The sequence below is a fragment of the Schistocerca serialis genome, chromosome 3 (assembly GCF_023864345.2).
Source record: "Schistocerca serialis cubense isolate TAMUIC-IGC-003099 chromosome 3, iqSchSeri2.2, whole genome shotgun sequence".
Taxonomy (NCBI): domain Eukaryota; kingdom Metazoa; phylum Arthropoda; class Insecta; order Orthoptera; family Acrididae; genus Schistocerca; species Schistocerca serialis.
In genome coordinates, this window is record NC_064640.1 from 611384868 (window position 1) to 611401839 (window position 16972).

At 36.1% G+C, this 16972-nt stretch overlaps 1 protein-coding gene across 1 annotated transcript in view; it reads left to right on the forward strand.

Annotated features, from left to right (window-relative positions):
* The window catches only part of LOC126471040 (voltage-dependent calcium channel type A subunit alpha-1), a 380574-nt gene that overhangs the window by 74231 nt on the left and 289371 nt on the right, over positions 1–16972 (forward strand). Inside the window, exons 5-7 of the mRNA XM_050099107.1 lie at positions 3613–3768; positions 5348–5568; positions 13074–13177. Coding sequence (XP_049955064.1) covers positions 3613–3768; positions 5348–5568; positions 13074–13177 — 481 coding nt within the window. The remainder of the gene's footprint in view (positions 1–3612; positions 3769–5347; positions 5569–13073; positions 13178–16972) is intronic.

Here is a 16972-nt window from a genome sequence, read left to right on the forward strand (position 1 = left end):
AGAGAACAATAAGAGCACTTTCATAGATGACTGAACGGGAGAAAAAAAACCTGATGTGAACTTGGAAATGATGCAGTAATAGAAATTAAAAATTAAATTTAAGCAAGCATATAAAAGTTTCATATTAGAATAAAAATCAAACCTAGGTTCCCATTTACTGCCACAGACATGCCACTTCTTACATTATTTCCCTCAGTTTATTACTTCTGCAAACTGATACATAGCATACTGTGACAGGTAACTTGTTGATGGAAAGACCTTTTTGTTTCAAAGCTGAACATATTTTGTCTTTTAACATTTAAAGAAATTTCTAATGTTTTGATCTTTGCATGTAGCCTTTATCTTGTAAGAAATTTCAAGCACAGTTGGAAATACAAAAGCAATATTTTACATTAATTGTAGCTGTATTTTATAAGCTGATATTACTGTATAGTTATTTTTATAATATATGAAATTTGCAAGGGGATATTTCAGCCTTTTGCTGCAAAAAAGGGGGTATACTTTTAAATCTAGTGAAAATCTGAGATGCATTTTTCAACAGTTATCACTTTTTGAATGTAATTTAAATATATCTGCATTTTAGGTCTGTATTTGTCTTATTCTGTCTTTCATTTCAAGGATACATTCTCACAACTGCATGAGTAAGATCTGTAGAGAGATGAATTTCAATTTGAGTTTTGTGTTTGTGTTAAAGTTTCCATCCTGCATTACAGTAGCTGTATCATTTGGTAAACACTATTTAATTGTTTTAATTTACATTTGGTCTTAGTACCTTGCAACAGATAATTAGGACTTTGGTATTCTTGTATGCTTTATACTGGATCACAGTGCATGCACCCATATGCAATCAATAGTGAGTATCCCTGGATAATATGTAGTACAGAGTGTGATAGAACTGCTTGGGTCCGACAAATGAGGAAATAAATGTCCAGCTGAATACTGTTTACTGTTAAATCACTTTTGCTGATTTCCCTCAGTCCTCTACAATATACAAATAAAATTGTCAATTTTTGCCCTTGAATTTTTCAAAGTGAAATTTTAGAATGACTGTACCATTTATCAAAGTATGTCAGAAATTACACTTAATCTACTCATATGATCAGTAAACAATAAATCCTCAAAATTTAATAACTGTCCAAAACAATGTATGAAAATAGTCCTCTGTAAATAGCTCAGGTACTTTATCCTGCTATAAAGAACACTTACGACCATTAGTGTTTAGTGTCAGTTTTTAATTTTGTAGATTTTTATAGTTTGTAAAGATTCATTATGCAGTAAACATACACTCTGATGGACTTTAATTATAGCTTAAAATTTATTGCACTACATAGTGGGTGGGAGAAATTTTTATTGCAAATGAGTGTTGAATTAGAAACTTGATAGATGTGTGAAATAAGCAATACATAGTATTGCAGAGTGTAAGTGTCAAGAACTTTTGAATGGGTTAGCTGTCAGTTTGAACAATGAATGGTATTGTAAGACAACTGCTGGTAGAGCTTTAAACAATCATTGGAAAGAAGTTGGAATATCACAATGCAAAGACAATAAAAATTTTAACTTTTATTACTCAGTGTTGCCTGCCCAATTCTGATATCTCCTCTTGGTCATAATAATTTAGTCTAAATTTGTGGAAATGACAATAATTGTGCTTACAACAGGTAAATGGGAGAACGGAAAAAAAACCTAATTAGAAAGTATTGTCAAAGGTTAAATAACGGATAATATAAGGGGTTACCAAATGAAAATGAGACAGATGAAAAATGATAAGTAAACTATTTATGATTTCAAAACTAATCAGTATAATTGTTAATACATTTATTCCACTGTGGGACAAGACCATCAATGCCTTAATAGAAAAAATGTTTGTTTTGTCTATAGAACTGTGGTTGTGCCCAGGCGTGTACCGCTTCATCTGAAACTAATCAGCGACCACAAATGTTTTTCTTCTGGGCTCCAAAAATATGGAAGAGATCAGGACTGTATGGAGGATGTGTAAGGGCTTCCTACTGAAACATCTATAGTGCAGTTGAAAACACATAGGCAACATGTGGGTGGGCATTATCTTTCAACAGAATGATGTTCTCCATCAACGTTTCTGGACATTTGGAGCTTACTTCACTCTTCATTTTTACAAAGTGTCCACATATCGCTGTGCATTAATTGTGGCACTGTGTTCCAGGAACTGAATGAGCAGTGGGCCCTTGCAGTCAAAGAAAAAGGTCATCAAGACATCCACAGCACTGGCGTGCCTATTGTTTCAACTGAACTGCAGACATTTCGTTGAGAAACCCTTACATATTCTCCATTCAGTCCAGATCTCACCCCATGTGACTTCCATATTTTTTGACACCTGAAGAAAGGCATTGGAAAACAAAACATCGATAACATCGATTTGCTTGGAGGGAGGAGGGGGAGGGGGGGGGGGGGAGAAAGGAGGTGCATGCCAAGGTATTACCATAGTTCCAGTTCTGTAGGTAACAACTACAAACATTTTCCAAGACAGCATTGGCCATCTTGTCTCACAATGAGATAAATGTGTTAACAGTTAAGGGAATTACTTTTTAAATTATAAACAGTTTACTTACTTTTTTCCATCTGTCTAATTTTCATTTGACTGTCACTTATGCATTATTTTCCTATCACCGTAAACTGGAATTAACTTTTTCTCAACTTGAGTGATTTTTCCATAGTGTAATGTTCATTGAAGTCAGTTTTGCTTGATGCAGTCACTGTGATAAGACATTTGCAAGTCTGTTGTGATGTTCTAAATAAAAACATAATGATTAAAAAAACAGAAGTATTATATTTATTGGCAAGATCTGATCCTTACTTACAGGTTCTGCTTGGTATCCAAATAGTTATTAATCATCTTACTGAGACTGCTAGTTCCAAAACTATGTCAAAAATTACTTTACTGCATATTTTCTTAGTCATGTAGATCTACTGAATCAGTAAGTTAGTGAATCATTAATAAAAGATGAAGAGAGTCTAAACTGGTTTGTTCAAATGTTATAAACAGCCAATAATGTGTTCATGACATTACTGAGAAGCTGCTCGAAACTGTATCATCATTTGTTACCTAATATTTTTCTATAAGCGTAAGATGTCCATCTGTTATGAGAAAGAATCATTTCCGAATGAACTGCTGTGGTGATGGATAGATGGTGAAAAGTTGGCCAGCAGAGCATGAAACAGAGCATGAACAAAATGTTCAAATCTCGGAAACTTGAAGACAGCACCAAGTGGAGAGTGATACTGTCTATTTGAGTATCTTGCTTGATGAAGGAACATTAAGAAGCTAGCTGGTCTATGCTTTGAATTTTCTACAAGTTGTCTTTCTTTTTTGCGAGATAACAAAAGCATTGAGTGTGTGTGAGCAGAGAAATAGTTTAATGGTGTCATGGTAGGAATTATTAAAGTACAACTGAGACTCTAGTGCTTTATGATGCATAATGTTACTATTTCTACAAAACTCATTGAAAATTATTAAGTTTTTGTTTAGTATTCATGCAGTTATGTCAGTAACTGATTTTACTATAATCCCTCTAGCATTAAATTTATTCTCTGTTAAGAAAATGAATCTATGAAGTGTGTTCTTCTCTTCCCATGCAGGTCTGCAGGTGGTGCTGAAGTCCATAATAAAAGCAATGGCACCACTGCTGCAGATTGGTCTGCTCGTATTGTTTGCCATTGTCATTTTTGCCATAATTGGGCTCGAATTCTATTCAGGGGCCTTACATAAATCCTGTTACAGTTTAGAAGATTTCGGTGAGTAGCCTTAATGCTTTTTATGTAGCTGCTCTTTGTGTTTCACTTTTTAATGATTCATTGTAAACTTACTAAATGAGTCCTTGAGAAAATTTCAGGCTCCTTTAATACAAAATTAAAGGTACAAAAATAAAGAAATGGATACGGCTTCCAACAAAGATAATATATTTGTGTTGTTGTTAGTGTCTTTGAAATTGATTGTTGCATTGTATTGTGTATGACATAGAATGTGACATAAATCTGCACATGGGAACTTCAGAGGATAAAAGTAAAAAAGTATCTATTTATCAACTCCTAAGGCCTGAGGGAAACTATAGTCATACATGGATAAACTGAGGCTTTTGGAAATACTAGTGATGTCTACTGGAAAAAAGAGTTTTTTTTAACTTTTTAGGACTGTATGGAAAATTAACCTAGCATGCAACGGCAATCAGCAAATTAGAATGAAATGTAATGCAACAGACAAAATTTGAAACATGGTAGATCAACAGTGACAGAGAAGATAGCTTGCAAGGCAGATGTTGAGATGCAGAAACTAGGAAGAAAAGCATGACAAAATATTACAAGTAAAATAATTAAAGAACATCTCCAGGATGTATGGTCAGTGAGTGAACATTTACACTATGATATATTGTGTCAGATCTACTCTTTGTTTACCTACAATTATGTCATTTTGCTTAAGTGTTAAGGTTTCTCTTCACATCAGTGGAAACTTGGATAAATTAGGATCTGTGTAGATGGTTTCCATTACTTGAGGTAAGAAGGTAGCATATTACAGAAAGATTATTGGCTCCAATGAAGGTAGTGTTGCAGATTATTGAGCTGTGGAGAATTTAGGGTCCACTTAAGAGTGTGAATGTATGCACTGTGTTCTACATGCTACTCCCACACACAGCATATATGATGGCTGATTGCATAATCACCTCAAAAGGTGTCACCCCTATTTGGTGTAATGTGCAACATCATCAGATGCTCTCAAGAAGAGAATCTTAATGCATGTCTCTACAGGCACCAGACATGAACATTCTTGCCACGTAAACATGGACCATGTGACAACCATCACCAGTCTTCACTGTAGACACCATTCATGTTTCAACCATATTTTCTTGTGGACTGTTAACTGGGTGGGCCACTATGGTATTGAATAGCCTCTCAGCTTCAAGCTTGACTATCAGCTACTGCCCTTCTCTCCAGATTGGCCAAAAGTTGATTGATTCTCCATTTTGAGGAAAATATTGATATGCTTTAAATACCTACAACAACTTCTAAACGCCTTGCAAATGCAGCCAATCATGAGACTGAGACCTACAGAGTTTTTCCTTGCATTTCAGCGCCATGTTTAAATGCTTTCTACCTGCTGACTGATTGATTTCATTGGTATGTGCAACAGGTATGCATAATGATTCTTTGTGGATATTATGTGACCAGAATTAAAAGTTGAAAAAGCATTAACAGTTTTTGATCACTCACTGCAAATGTTTTTAGTAACCTAAATTAATACTGTTATTTGTAAAATTCTTAACGTTTCACACTGGTATGTTATGGAAAAAACAACTCCAGTACTCTGTGTGTTTTTCAGATGTTATAGTTAAAGAGGGAGATTTAGAAACTCCTTGTAATGCAGACAGCGAGTTGACTGCACCAAGAGGAAGTTATGTTTGTGATGCTAATATTTCTACTTGTTATGAAAAATGGGATGGGCCAAATTTTGGAATAACATCATTTGATAACATTGGCTTTGCAATGTTGACTGTATTCCAGTGCATTACTATGGAAGGATGGACAGCCATTCTTTATTGGGTAAGTGCTTTACATATTTTGACATATTTATTTTGCTACAGAATCAAAATGTTTAATCTCTTTTTGTGTGTAAAACTATTTTTTGTGGGGAAATAGCAATATTGATGAGTGGAATCACTAATTTATGCTTACTATGCAGTCTCCCACTGCATGATATTTTTGCAATGTTGTCCAGGTCACGTGAAAAATTTTCAGGTGTTATTAGAAATAAAAAAATAGTGAAGCATACTTCTAATGCAGTAGATCTCAGTATATAACCAGCATTACATTGATTGAACAGATCAGTTACAATTAAATAATATATATCATTATTTTGAAGATAAATGAAATAACCATTCCCACCAGAGTGAATAGTTATGACCTTAACAATAAAACGATCAACTACAAAAGCAAACCATGGTATTTAGTAGCTTAATTACCACAGCATTAGAATATGTGTAACATCACAGACATTGAAAAAAAGTACTGCAAAATCTCCATTAGGACTAGCAGAAATAATCTCAGAGAGTTAATCATAATAGACTACTGGAGATACAACGTTTCTTGTACTTTTATTGACAGGTTTTTTACGCATATTAAGCGGCTACACGGGTAGCAGGGGTTGTGTGGCGTGGGCTGGGCGGTTTTTTAGGTTAGATGGCCTTGGGCAAGTACAGAAAGGGCAACAGCCTCAACGGGTGCGGGGCAAAGTCAGGACATGCGGGGACCAAGCAGCAATCGGTATTGTAATTGTCAACTGTCGAAGCTGCATTGGTAAAGTACCGGAACTTCAAGCGCTGATAGAAAGCACCGAAGCTGAAATCGTTATAGGTACAGAAAGCTGGCTTAAGCCAGAGATAAATTCTGCCGAAATTTTTACAAAGGTACAGACGGTGTTTAGAAAGGATAGACTGCATGCAACCGGTGGTGGAGTGTTCGTCGCTGTTACTAGTAGTTTATCCTGTAGTGAAGTAGAAGTGGATAGTTCCTGTGAATTATTATGGGTGGAGGTTACACTAAACAACCGAACTAGGTTAATAATTGGCTCCTTTTACCGACCTCCCGACTCAGCAGCATTAGTGGCAGAACAACTGAGAGAAAATTTGGAATACATTTCACATAAATTTTCTCAGCATGTTATAGCCTTAGGTGGAGATTTCAATTTACCAGATATAGACTGGGACACTCAGATGTTTAGGACGGGTGGTAGGGACAGAGCATCGAATGACATTATACTGAGTGCACTATCCGAAAATTACCTCGAGCAATTAAACAGAGAACCGACTCGTGGAGATAACATCTTGGACCTGCTGATAACAAACAGACCCGAACTTTTTGACTCTGTATGTACAGAACAGGAAATCAGTGATCATAAGGCCGTTGCAGCATCCCTGAATATGGAAGTTAATAGGAATATAAAAAAAAGGGAGGAAGGTTTATCTGTTTAGCAAGAGTAATAGAAGGCAGATTTCAGGCTACCTAACAGATCAAAACGAAAATTTCTGTTCCGACACAGACGATGTTGAGTGTTTATGGAAAAAGTTCAAGGCAATCGTAAAATGCGTTTTAGACAGGTACGTGCCGAGTAAAACTGTGAGGGACGGGAAAAACCCACCGTGGTACAACAACAAAGTTAGGAAACTACTGCGAAAGCAAAGAGAGCTCCACTCCAAGTTTAAACGCAGCCAAAACCTCTCAGACAAACAGAAGCTAAATGATGTCAAAGTTAGCGTAAGGAGGGCTATGCGTGAAGCGTTCATTGAATTCGAAAGTAAAATTCTATGTACCGACTTGACAGAAAACCCTAGGAAGTTCTGGTCTTACGTTAAATCAGTAAGTGGCTCGAAACAGCATATCCAGACACTATGGGATGATGATGGCATTGAAACAGAGGATGACACGCGTAAAGCTGAAATACTAAACACCTTTTTCCAAAGCTGTTTCACAGAGGAAGACCGCACTGCAGTTCCTTCTCTAAATCCTCGCACTAACGAAAAAATGGCTGACATCGAAATAAGTGTCCAAGGAATAGAAAAGCAACTGGAATCACTCAATAGAGGAAAGTCCACTGGACCTGACGGGATACCAATTCGATTCTACACAGAGTACGCGAAAGAACTTGCCCCCCTTCTAACAGCCGTGTACCGCAAGTCTCTAGAGGAACGGAGGGTTCCAAATGATTGGAAAAGAGCACAGATAGTCCCAGTCTTCAAGAAGGGTCGTCGAGCAGATGCGCAAAACTATAGACCTATATCTCTGACGTCGATCTCTTGTAGAATTTTAGAACATGTTTTTTGCTCGCGTATCATGTCATTTCTGGAAACCCAGAATCTACTATGTAGGAATCAACATGGATTCCGGAAACAGCGATCGTGTGAGACCCAACTCGCTTTATTTGTTCATGAGACCCAGAAAATATTAGATACAGGCTCCCAGGTAGATGCTATTTTTCTTTACTTCCGGAAGGCATTCGATACAGTTCCGCACTGTCGCCTGATAAACAAAGTAATAGCCTACAGAATATCAGACCAGCTGTGTGGCTGGATTGAAGAGTTTTTAGCAAACAGAGCACAGCATGTTGTTATCGATGGAGAGACGTCTACAGATGTTAAAGTAACCTCTGGCGTGCCACAGGGGAGTGTTATGGGACCATTGCTTTTCACAATATATATAAATGACCTAGTAGATAGTGTCGGAAGTTCCATGCGGCTTTTCGCGGATGATGCTGTAGTATACAGAGAAGTTGCAGCATTAGAAAATTGTAGCGAAATGCAGGAAGATTTGCAGCGGATAGGCACTTGGTGCAGGGAGTGGCAACTGACCCTTAACATAGACAAATGTAATGTATTGCGAATACATAGAAAGAAGGATCCTTTATTGTATGATTATATGATAGCAGAACAAACACTGGTAGCAGTTACTTCTGTAAAATATCTGGGAGTATGCATGCGGAACGATTTGAAGTGGAATGATCATATAAAATTAATTGTTGGTAAGGCGGGTACCAGGTTGAGATTCATTGGGAGAGTGCTTAGAAAATGTAGTCCATCAACAAAGGAGGTGGCTTACAAAACACTCATTCGACCTATACTTGAGTATTGCTCATCAGTGTGGGATCCGTACCAGATCGGTCTGACGGAGGAGATAGAGAAGATCCAAAGAAGAGCGGCGCGTTTCGTCACAGGGTTATTTGGTAACCGTGATAGCGTTACAGAGATGTTTAATAAACTCAAGTGGCAGACTCTGCAAGAGAGGCGCTCTGCATCGCGGTGTAGCTTGCTCGCCAGGTTTCGAGAGGGTGCGTTTCTGGATGAGGTATCGAATATATTGCTTCCCCCTACTTATACCTCCTGAGGAGATCACGAATGTAAAATTAGAGAGATCAGAGCATGCACGGAGGCTTTCAGACAGTCGTTCTTCCTGCGAACCATACGCGACTGGAACAGGAAAGGGAGGTAATGACAGTGGCACGTAAAGTGCCCTCCGCCACACACCGTTGGGTGGCTTGCGGAGTATCGATGTAGATGTAGATGTAGATGTAGATGTAGTAGAAGAAGAGTTCATACTAAGTGACAAAAATGTGTTCACACCCAGCATGTGTCCTGGGTCAACCTGTGATCAGTTTGCAGAATATCTGCTGTACAGCTTACTCCACTAGGATACAGGGGAAGTTTATTTTGCAGTGCACAATTCCATTGTTTCCACATGTGAGTGGAAGGACTGTTGGGCAGTTTCTCTCTTCTCTGTTGTTCAGGCAGTGGTGTCAGTGTGGCTGATATACCAAGTGTTCAAGCTAATGTAGTGATGGTGATAGGAAAAATAACTCCAAGAAAGAATGTTTCTTGACTTGTTCAAAACAAATCCTATCTGATGCCATTTCCAGACTATGCGTTGCTGGGAACTCTTTGCTGGCATTTTGATACCATTAAACTTCTCAGCAGGTAACTGACCACACCATATCCACAACCTTGTTGTCACATAAGACTCCACAACGAATACCTGGTGCTCCACTGTGAGTACCATCGTCCACTTTGGACTGCTCTACTCACACTGACACAGCCCACACAATGCTCTTAACCATGTGGATCACATGGCGGGCATACACGTGGTGTGCGTGTCATGGGTTGTGGTTATATGCATACATTTATGTCCAGTTATATACGATCATCCAGTCATATCCACTCATCCCCACCCTGTTGCTTACAGATATTCATGTGTTGGCCAAAACAAGAATTTTGTGGTAATGTACTTTACTCTATGCCAATCATTTGAGGAAACTGGACATACATTTCTAATGCAACTGCACACAATCTTTCCATGTTACACAGATTTTGCTATAATAGGGAAGTGAATGCAAGTCATTTATTCACCTTGACAATGAGTAGAATTCATAAAGGAGAACCAATAGTAGAATCCATACAAAATCATCAAAATGATGGTGAATTATTTTGATTTTACTAATATAAATGCAGTGTTGGTAAGAACTGGTAGTAGTAGGTTAGGCATCACTGTTTCAGATGTACAGACATAAATGTGCAGTGTCTTTGAAATTTTATTTTATTTATATTGTTTAAGAGGAAAACATTGAAGGTATTAATTGCAAAATGGACTTACAAAATTGAAGAAGAGAAATTTGTTAACATCTAATATAAATTTAATTATTATGAAGTATTTTCTGAAAGTATTTGTCTGGAGCGTAACATTGCATGGAAGTGAAACAAGAAACATAAGCAGTATAGACAAGAAGAGAAAAGAAGTTTTTGAAATGTGGTACTGTGGAAGAATGCTGAAGTTTAAATGAGTGATGGAATAACTCTTGTAATGAAAAAGGACTGAATCAAATTGGAAATGAAAGAGTCTTATGGAACAATCTGACTAAAAGAAGTGATCTGTTGATAAGACATTTCCTGAGGCATTAAGGAATAATCTGCTCAGTGTGGAGGGAAGTGTGCAGGAGGGTGAATTGGATGGGGAGGAGGGAGGTGTGAGGGTAAAAGTTGTTGAGAAACACTAAGACTTGACTGCAGCAAGCAGTTTCAAGCAGGTGTATGTTGCAGTAGTTAGGCGCAGATGAAGAGGTTAGCACAATTACAATTCTGATTTTCATTCTATGTACTGGTGTTCTTTATGTGTGTTCATTGTATAATAAAATTACATAATTGTAGACATAAGAAAGAATTTTCAACCAGTAAATCCTCATGTGACATACACTATCTATATATGATGACCAGTGTTGTTCAAATTTTGAACATCTTCAGATCTTTGAAAACAAATAAAATACACGCCACGTTTCACCCTACAAACCAGTAACTAAACTGAAACACACATGTGATAAATATAAAAGTGTATACAGTACCAACCTAGCAGTTTTCTGTACCATGCTCAGCCTCCATATGCCCCTAATGTACATAGTCTACCTGATTAAAAGTATCCGGACATTGCTATGTAATGCGGAATTGACCAATAGATGTTATGAGGGGCGGACCTGCCATTATAAAAGGATGCAGAGAGTATTGTGTTCTCAGTAGAGAAGCAGTAACAGTGGAATGCATCAGTAAGCAGAGCTCACTCACTTGAACTAGTCACTGGGTTTCACCTGAGTAACAAAGATATCAGGAACTTTTGAATCCTTCTAAAACTGCCCAAGTTAGTTGTTGGTGATGTGATTGTTAAGTGTAAACATGAATGAGCACTAATAGGGGTCCAGATACATTTTATCAGGTAATGTGAGACCTTAAAAGTAACAATAAATAATGAATAACTATAAAAATTTATCACAGTCTCTTCAGTATCTGCATGTAAAATAATTTTTTATGCTATGCCTAAAAGGTGTTTTGAAAAACTTATTTATCAACCAGAAATGTGAATTATTGAAACTTCTTTTTATTCGAAATTATCTCTAGTTGCGACGAGCTTATTTTTCACTGAGCCACTTATATTTTAACATTATGTTGGTAATGGGATTTGCCTATGAAGAATGACTGTTAGTTCAGCAAAGTGTACATTCATTTTGTGGTATGATCTCGTAATTGATCTTGGTTGGAAAAAAATGACAGAAGGTGACTGACAGATCTAACTGGCAGGGTCATGGATCTTTTAGATATTAACTGTGTCAGATAATTAGAATTATATTTATTGTTTTTGCTGTAGCATTGGTAATGTCTATGTGATTATTATTGCTGTTGTTATTATCTTTATCTTCATCATCATGTATAACAATTTGTGACAACGGCACAGTGACATTTGTGTGTTGCCTTTTTCTATTACCAAAATTTGTGTGTGTGTTTATTTTTAGGTATGTTTAACATAAATATTTAGGTATCTATTATTTTGTTAAATTTTGTCCTCTTTTTGTTCAGAAAGTTGTGAGAATTGTCTTTGTGATCTCATTTACAGAGTGTTCTTTGCACTTTATGGAGATTACTTCTTGTCTTATTTACTGTGGTTGCAACTTTAAGTACACTATATTAAGTTGAAAAGTCAAGAAGCTAGTTTATGCTGATTATTTAGATCCTATTTCCCTGCACAGTTGCTTGAAGGGCTTAATATTTTTCATTTCACTTGATGTGTACTGCATTCCTGAACATGACAAGTTGCTAAGGGAATCTCTCACTACACTATGCAATCACAAAACAACCGTAGCAACCGTAGTGATTATGCCATTTAGACTGCCATGATTAACACTGTCTTTTGTCATTACTTTTTCTAGTGATGAAGAAACACATTCTCACAAAAGAGCATGGCAGGTGGTATGTGATGCATGGCTTCTTGGAATATCACAATTGAATTACAAATATGTAAAGAGATAAAATATTCTTATAGGTTACTGTTTGCATTTGTGTAATAATGCATCATATAGTGTATGGGAAAAAAAAACAATATAATTATGAAATAACACATACAAGTATGGTGTTGTGACGTATAATGTACTTGTTAAATTACAGATTCAGAGCTTTGGGTTTAATCAGTCTTAGGAACTTAATGGTCTTAGAACTTTTTCTGGCACTTAGTGTGCTGTTCGCTTTGCTAAGTGCTTTGATAAGTAAATGATATCAAGTTAATTGAAGTTCAAGTTCCACATTTAAGTGCAAATACTCTAAAGCTGATAGTGCGAAGTCAGAAAGAAACAGTCAGATACCATTTTCAGTTGAGCCATTCACAGTGGTATTTGAACCAAACATTGGCTCAGTGACTGATTTGCTTATTGGTTGGATCTGTTGCAGCATGAAACATGCTTATTTTCAGAACTAATTGCATAATTTTGCTGAAAACATAAATTTATCCCCAGTGTTCCAAATGATGAGCTCTTGCATTTGAAACTGTGGGTACTGTAGGGCATATATACAATCACTCTCACTGTTATTGGCGTATTCTTGATCACTGGACAGTATTTACTGAAAATGTTAGTTTCTCTGATTTTAATTCCATCCATATAATTTAGCATTCTCATCTCATATTTTCTTATTATCACATGTGTGGTTTATATTCCATATTTTCTACAATATAAATATTTCTTTTGATTTCAGACAAATGATGCACTAGGTAGTTATTTCAACTGGGTATATTTTGTGCCATTAATCGTCCTGGGTTCCTTCTTCATGCTCAATTTAGTTCTTGGTGTTCTTAGTGGGTGAGTAATCTGAAGTAAATACACAGTAACAGTATTTATATGTTTAAAGTAATTAATATCTTCATTCTTTATTATAATGGTTTTAATGAATTGAATTTAATATTTTTACCATGTATATCAATCACTTTGATCTTGTGAGGATGCTCAATGTTTAAGACACTGGATTTTTATCTCTGAGGAGAGGAATTAATACCTGTCCAGCCTTCCAGATTTAAATTCTCCACAGATGCTCTAAATCAATTAGAGCACTAGATTTCTTTGAGAAAGATATGGGAAATTCCTTTCCCATCTTTATCCAGTCATAGCTTGTTTTCCATCTCTAATGACCTTGTTGTCAATCAGACAGTACAGCCTAAACTTGTCTCTTTTTTTTTTCTTTTTATTTGGTTCTGGTTACTTTTACTAAATTGATACAGATGTATTTGTTGTAGAAAATTAGCTGTATAATTTGCTTATTTTCCTAAAATTCTGTCATATTTTATCAGTTGTGGACCACATTCAGGCTCTGTATGCGTAGGAGGGTAACTAATGCGTCAGGTGAAATAAGTGAAGGTGTGCTGAAATCTGCTACACATAAATCTACACATCTGAAGATGCTATAACCAGAATTTATGATTTCTAAAAAGCTGTAACTAGTATTTTCAGTGTGGTATATGGGTCAAGGTGATTGCCCACAGTTATGAATTATTGTAAAGCAAAACGTCACACATGACGTGCTGGTTGTGTGTACTGACATTAATATTCATGCAGAAGTAATAAATAACACACTATATATTTTATTCCCTGTTCTCTATACCCTAATTAACACATACTCATATGGCAATTATAATGCACTAATTGTGTACAAATGAAATGTATCATCAGTTTCATTTAATGGTGGGAGCAAGTTGTGTTTGTTTTACAAATAATTTGTAACATTTCAATCTGTACGTATGAAGCAAACTTTATTAATAAATACATTGAGCCATTTAATAAGTTTATTGTGTGAACTTATCACACAAAGTATTTGTTGTTTGATCATCATTATGATTAATACAGATTGTGTTGAAGTACACACGTAACTAATCAGTCATTCACACTTAGCTTTCTGCTTTACATTTGAGAGGACTATACTGTGAAGGATTTTATGCTTGTCATTATGAAGATTTATTTAAAAGCAGCATAATGTATATGGTTTGTATGTACAATTTTCTGGCCTACCTGTAGCCCTTCCAGAGAGCAGAGGGCTGAATCAGAAATATTTCAGTCCATGGATACAAAACAGTTTAACTATGAGGGTGCTTTCATTTCATAAGTAAATAGCAATATAAATGACTTTCAGATATCACAGGCTGTTTTTTTTTAATTATGTATTATGTTACATACTTTAATTTCATGAACTGACGTATGTATATGAGCATGCAATATCTGTTTATGTCACATCATGAAAAGTCTTGTGTGTAATGTTACTGTAAAATAGCATTCAGATCAGCATCTTGTGGCCACTGAAAGCTATTTATGTTGCTATTTACATTTACAATGAGAGAACTCATGTCACAATAAAGCTTCAAACCCATACATTAAAACAATTTTGTTTTTACCTTTTTCTCACTAACAGTGCCACTGGTTGCTCAGAAAGCTTTACATTCAAAGTGTCTATGTGATTTAATATTTACATAAATCCATGTAATGACAGAGTTATAAATCTCCAAAATGCATAGTGTATAGTTACATACAAGTGGCTGGTTCAATTTTTTCATGTTTCAATTACTATTCATAAAAGTCACAATTAGCATCAGCCTAAAATTTTCACATTTGAAACTGATTTTCTTCAATTTTCCTGTAGTTTTCGTCCACATTTTCTTGAAAATAATAATATCTTTCAAATCGTTGCCAGGGCATAAAATACAAGAAAAAGTGTTTCAGAATAATTTTTTTCCCAGAAACTTTTTTTACTTTTGAAGAATTATTAATGTTTTTCTGTTAGTTTCATTTTTTGTGTTATCATTCATATTTTATTTACATCATTCTTATTTTGATATGTTCTGTTATCATTATAATTTTTTTTTATTTTTCTAACCTTTGGGCACATGCACAAATGTTTCCTTTTCAGTGAATTTTCAAATGAAAGAACTCGTGTTGAACGAAGAGCAAAATTTTATAAAACTCGAACTAAACAACAATTTTCCCAAGCATTTGGGGCATATCTCAGTTGGATCACTCAAGCAGGTATCCCAGGAAATTGTAACATTATAATACTAGATTGCTGTACTTCTTTGGAAATTGTAGATAGCACTGCATAAGCAGTAGCAGAGAAGTAAAACTGAAATGCTTGTACAAGAGTTGTGTAATGGTAGAGTTGATATGATATTTGTTTCATAGGAACAGCATACACACTGATAGTTTCCCTATATCTTCGAACTTGTTTTGTTAAGAATCTGTCTTTGAATCATTTTGCACCCAGTGATTTTAATTTTATTCCACTCCTGAGAAAAGACTAGCATTAAGTGCATTGCAAACCTAATCTAGTGGTGTGTGCACAAAAGATGAAAATTTCAAAGAACCAGGAAAGAGCTCACTTTTTTTGAAGAGCCAGGAAAGAGCTGACTTCTTTTTAATAAGTGTTCATGTCTGTTACTCTTCACAAAAATAATTTGTCATTGGCTTTGAATTGTCAGTCACACTTGTTGCACCGAGCGAGGTGGCGCAGTGGTTAGACACTGGACTCGCATTCGGGAGGACGACGGTTCAATCCCGCGTCCGGCCATCCTGATTTAGGTTTTCCGTGATTTCCCTAAATCGCTCCAGGCAAATGCCGGGATGGTTCCTCTGAAAGGGCATGGCCGACTTCCTTCCCCATCCTTCCCTAATCCGATGAGACCGATGACCACGCTGTCTGGTCTCCTTCCCCAAAAACAACCAACTAACACTTGTTGCACATTTGATTTCATAGGAAAATGTGAAACTGCAAAATAAGAGTTTCTAACTGTAGTGAGGAATATGGTGCACCAGAAATTCTTTCCATCCAAAAAATAGCTTCTGTGTGTAACATCATTGGAGAATCATTTTTGCAGTAAATCTGGAACTAACAATCAGTCATTATTGATTCTGCTAGTTACATATTATCACCATAATTATCATGATCAGTTTTTTTTTACCCAGTCTTCTTTGCGTGTCAGTTATCAGATAAGAAGTGACTTCTGTAGTGAGGACAAAAAAAGGTTATTTTTTTCCCTTCTAGAGCATGAATTCTAATACAGTCTGCACTGTCAGGTATGTAAGCAGTTACAAATTGAATTGTTATGTCTTTACTTTGAATATTCCTGCTGCTGATCCACACGTAATAGCAGGTGGAATTTAGACCTTAATCTATAGAGCTCTACTAAAGAGACATTGTTTAGACTTTCCCAATAATATGCCACTGTTAAGCAAGCCGGGGTGGGAAAAGCTACTCAACTACCCACTATCCACTTCATATAGATTCCAGTAAGATATTATTATGAGCTAATCAGATAGTTAATGTTACCTAAAAATGTTTAGTTATAAAAAGACCCACTACTGTACTAAATTACTGCCTTTATGTGAATCAGCCATTATAGTGATTCTCAAGACTGAATGCAGCTCATTATTTTATCCCTCAACCTTGGTCTTTGAGTGGAACTCTCCATGTTTCCTTTTCTATAGTATAATTTTTGACTCTATCTTGGCCTGTTAAGAGGCCTGTTCATATCATGAGTCATTTGACATCCACCGTGGATAGATGCATTCTGTAGACTCCTCCATACAATATGTTCTTCAATGGTACACATCCATTTT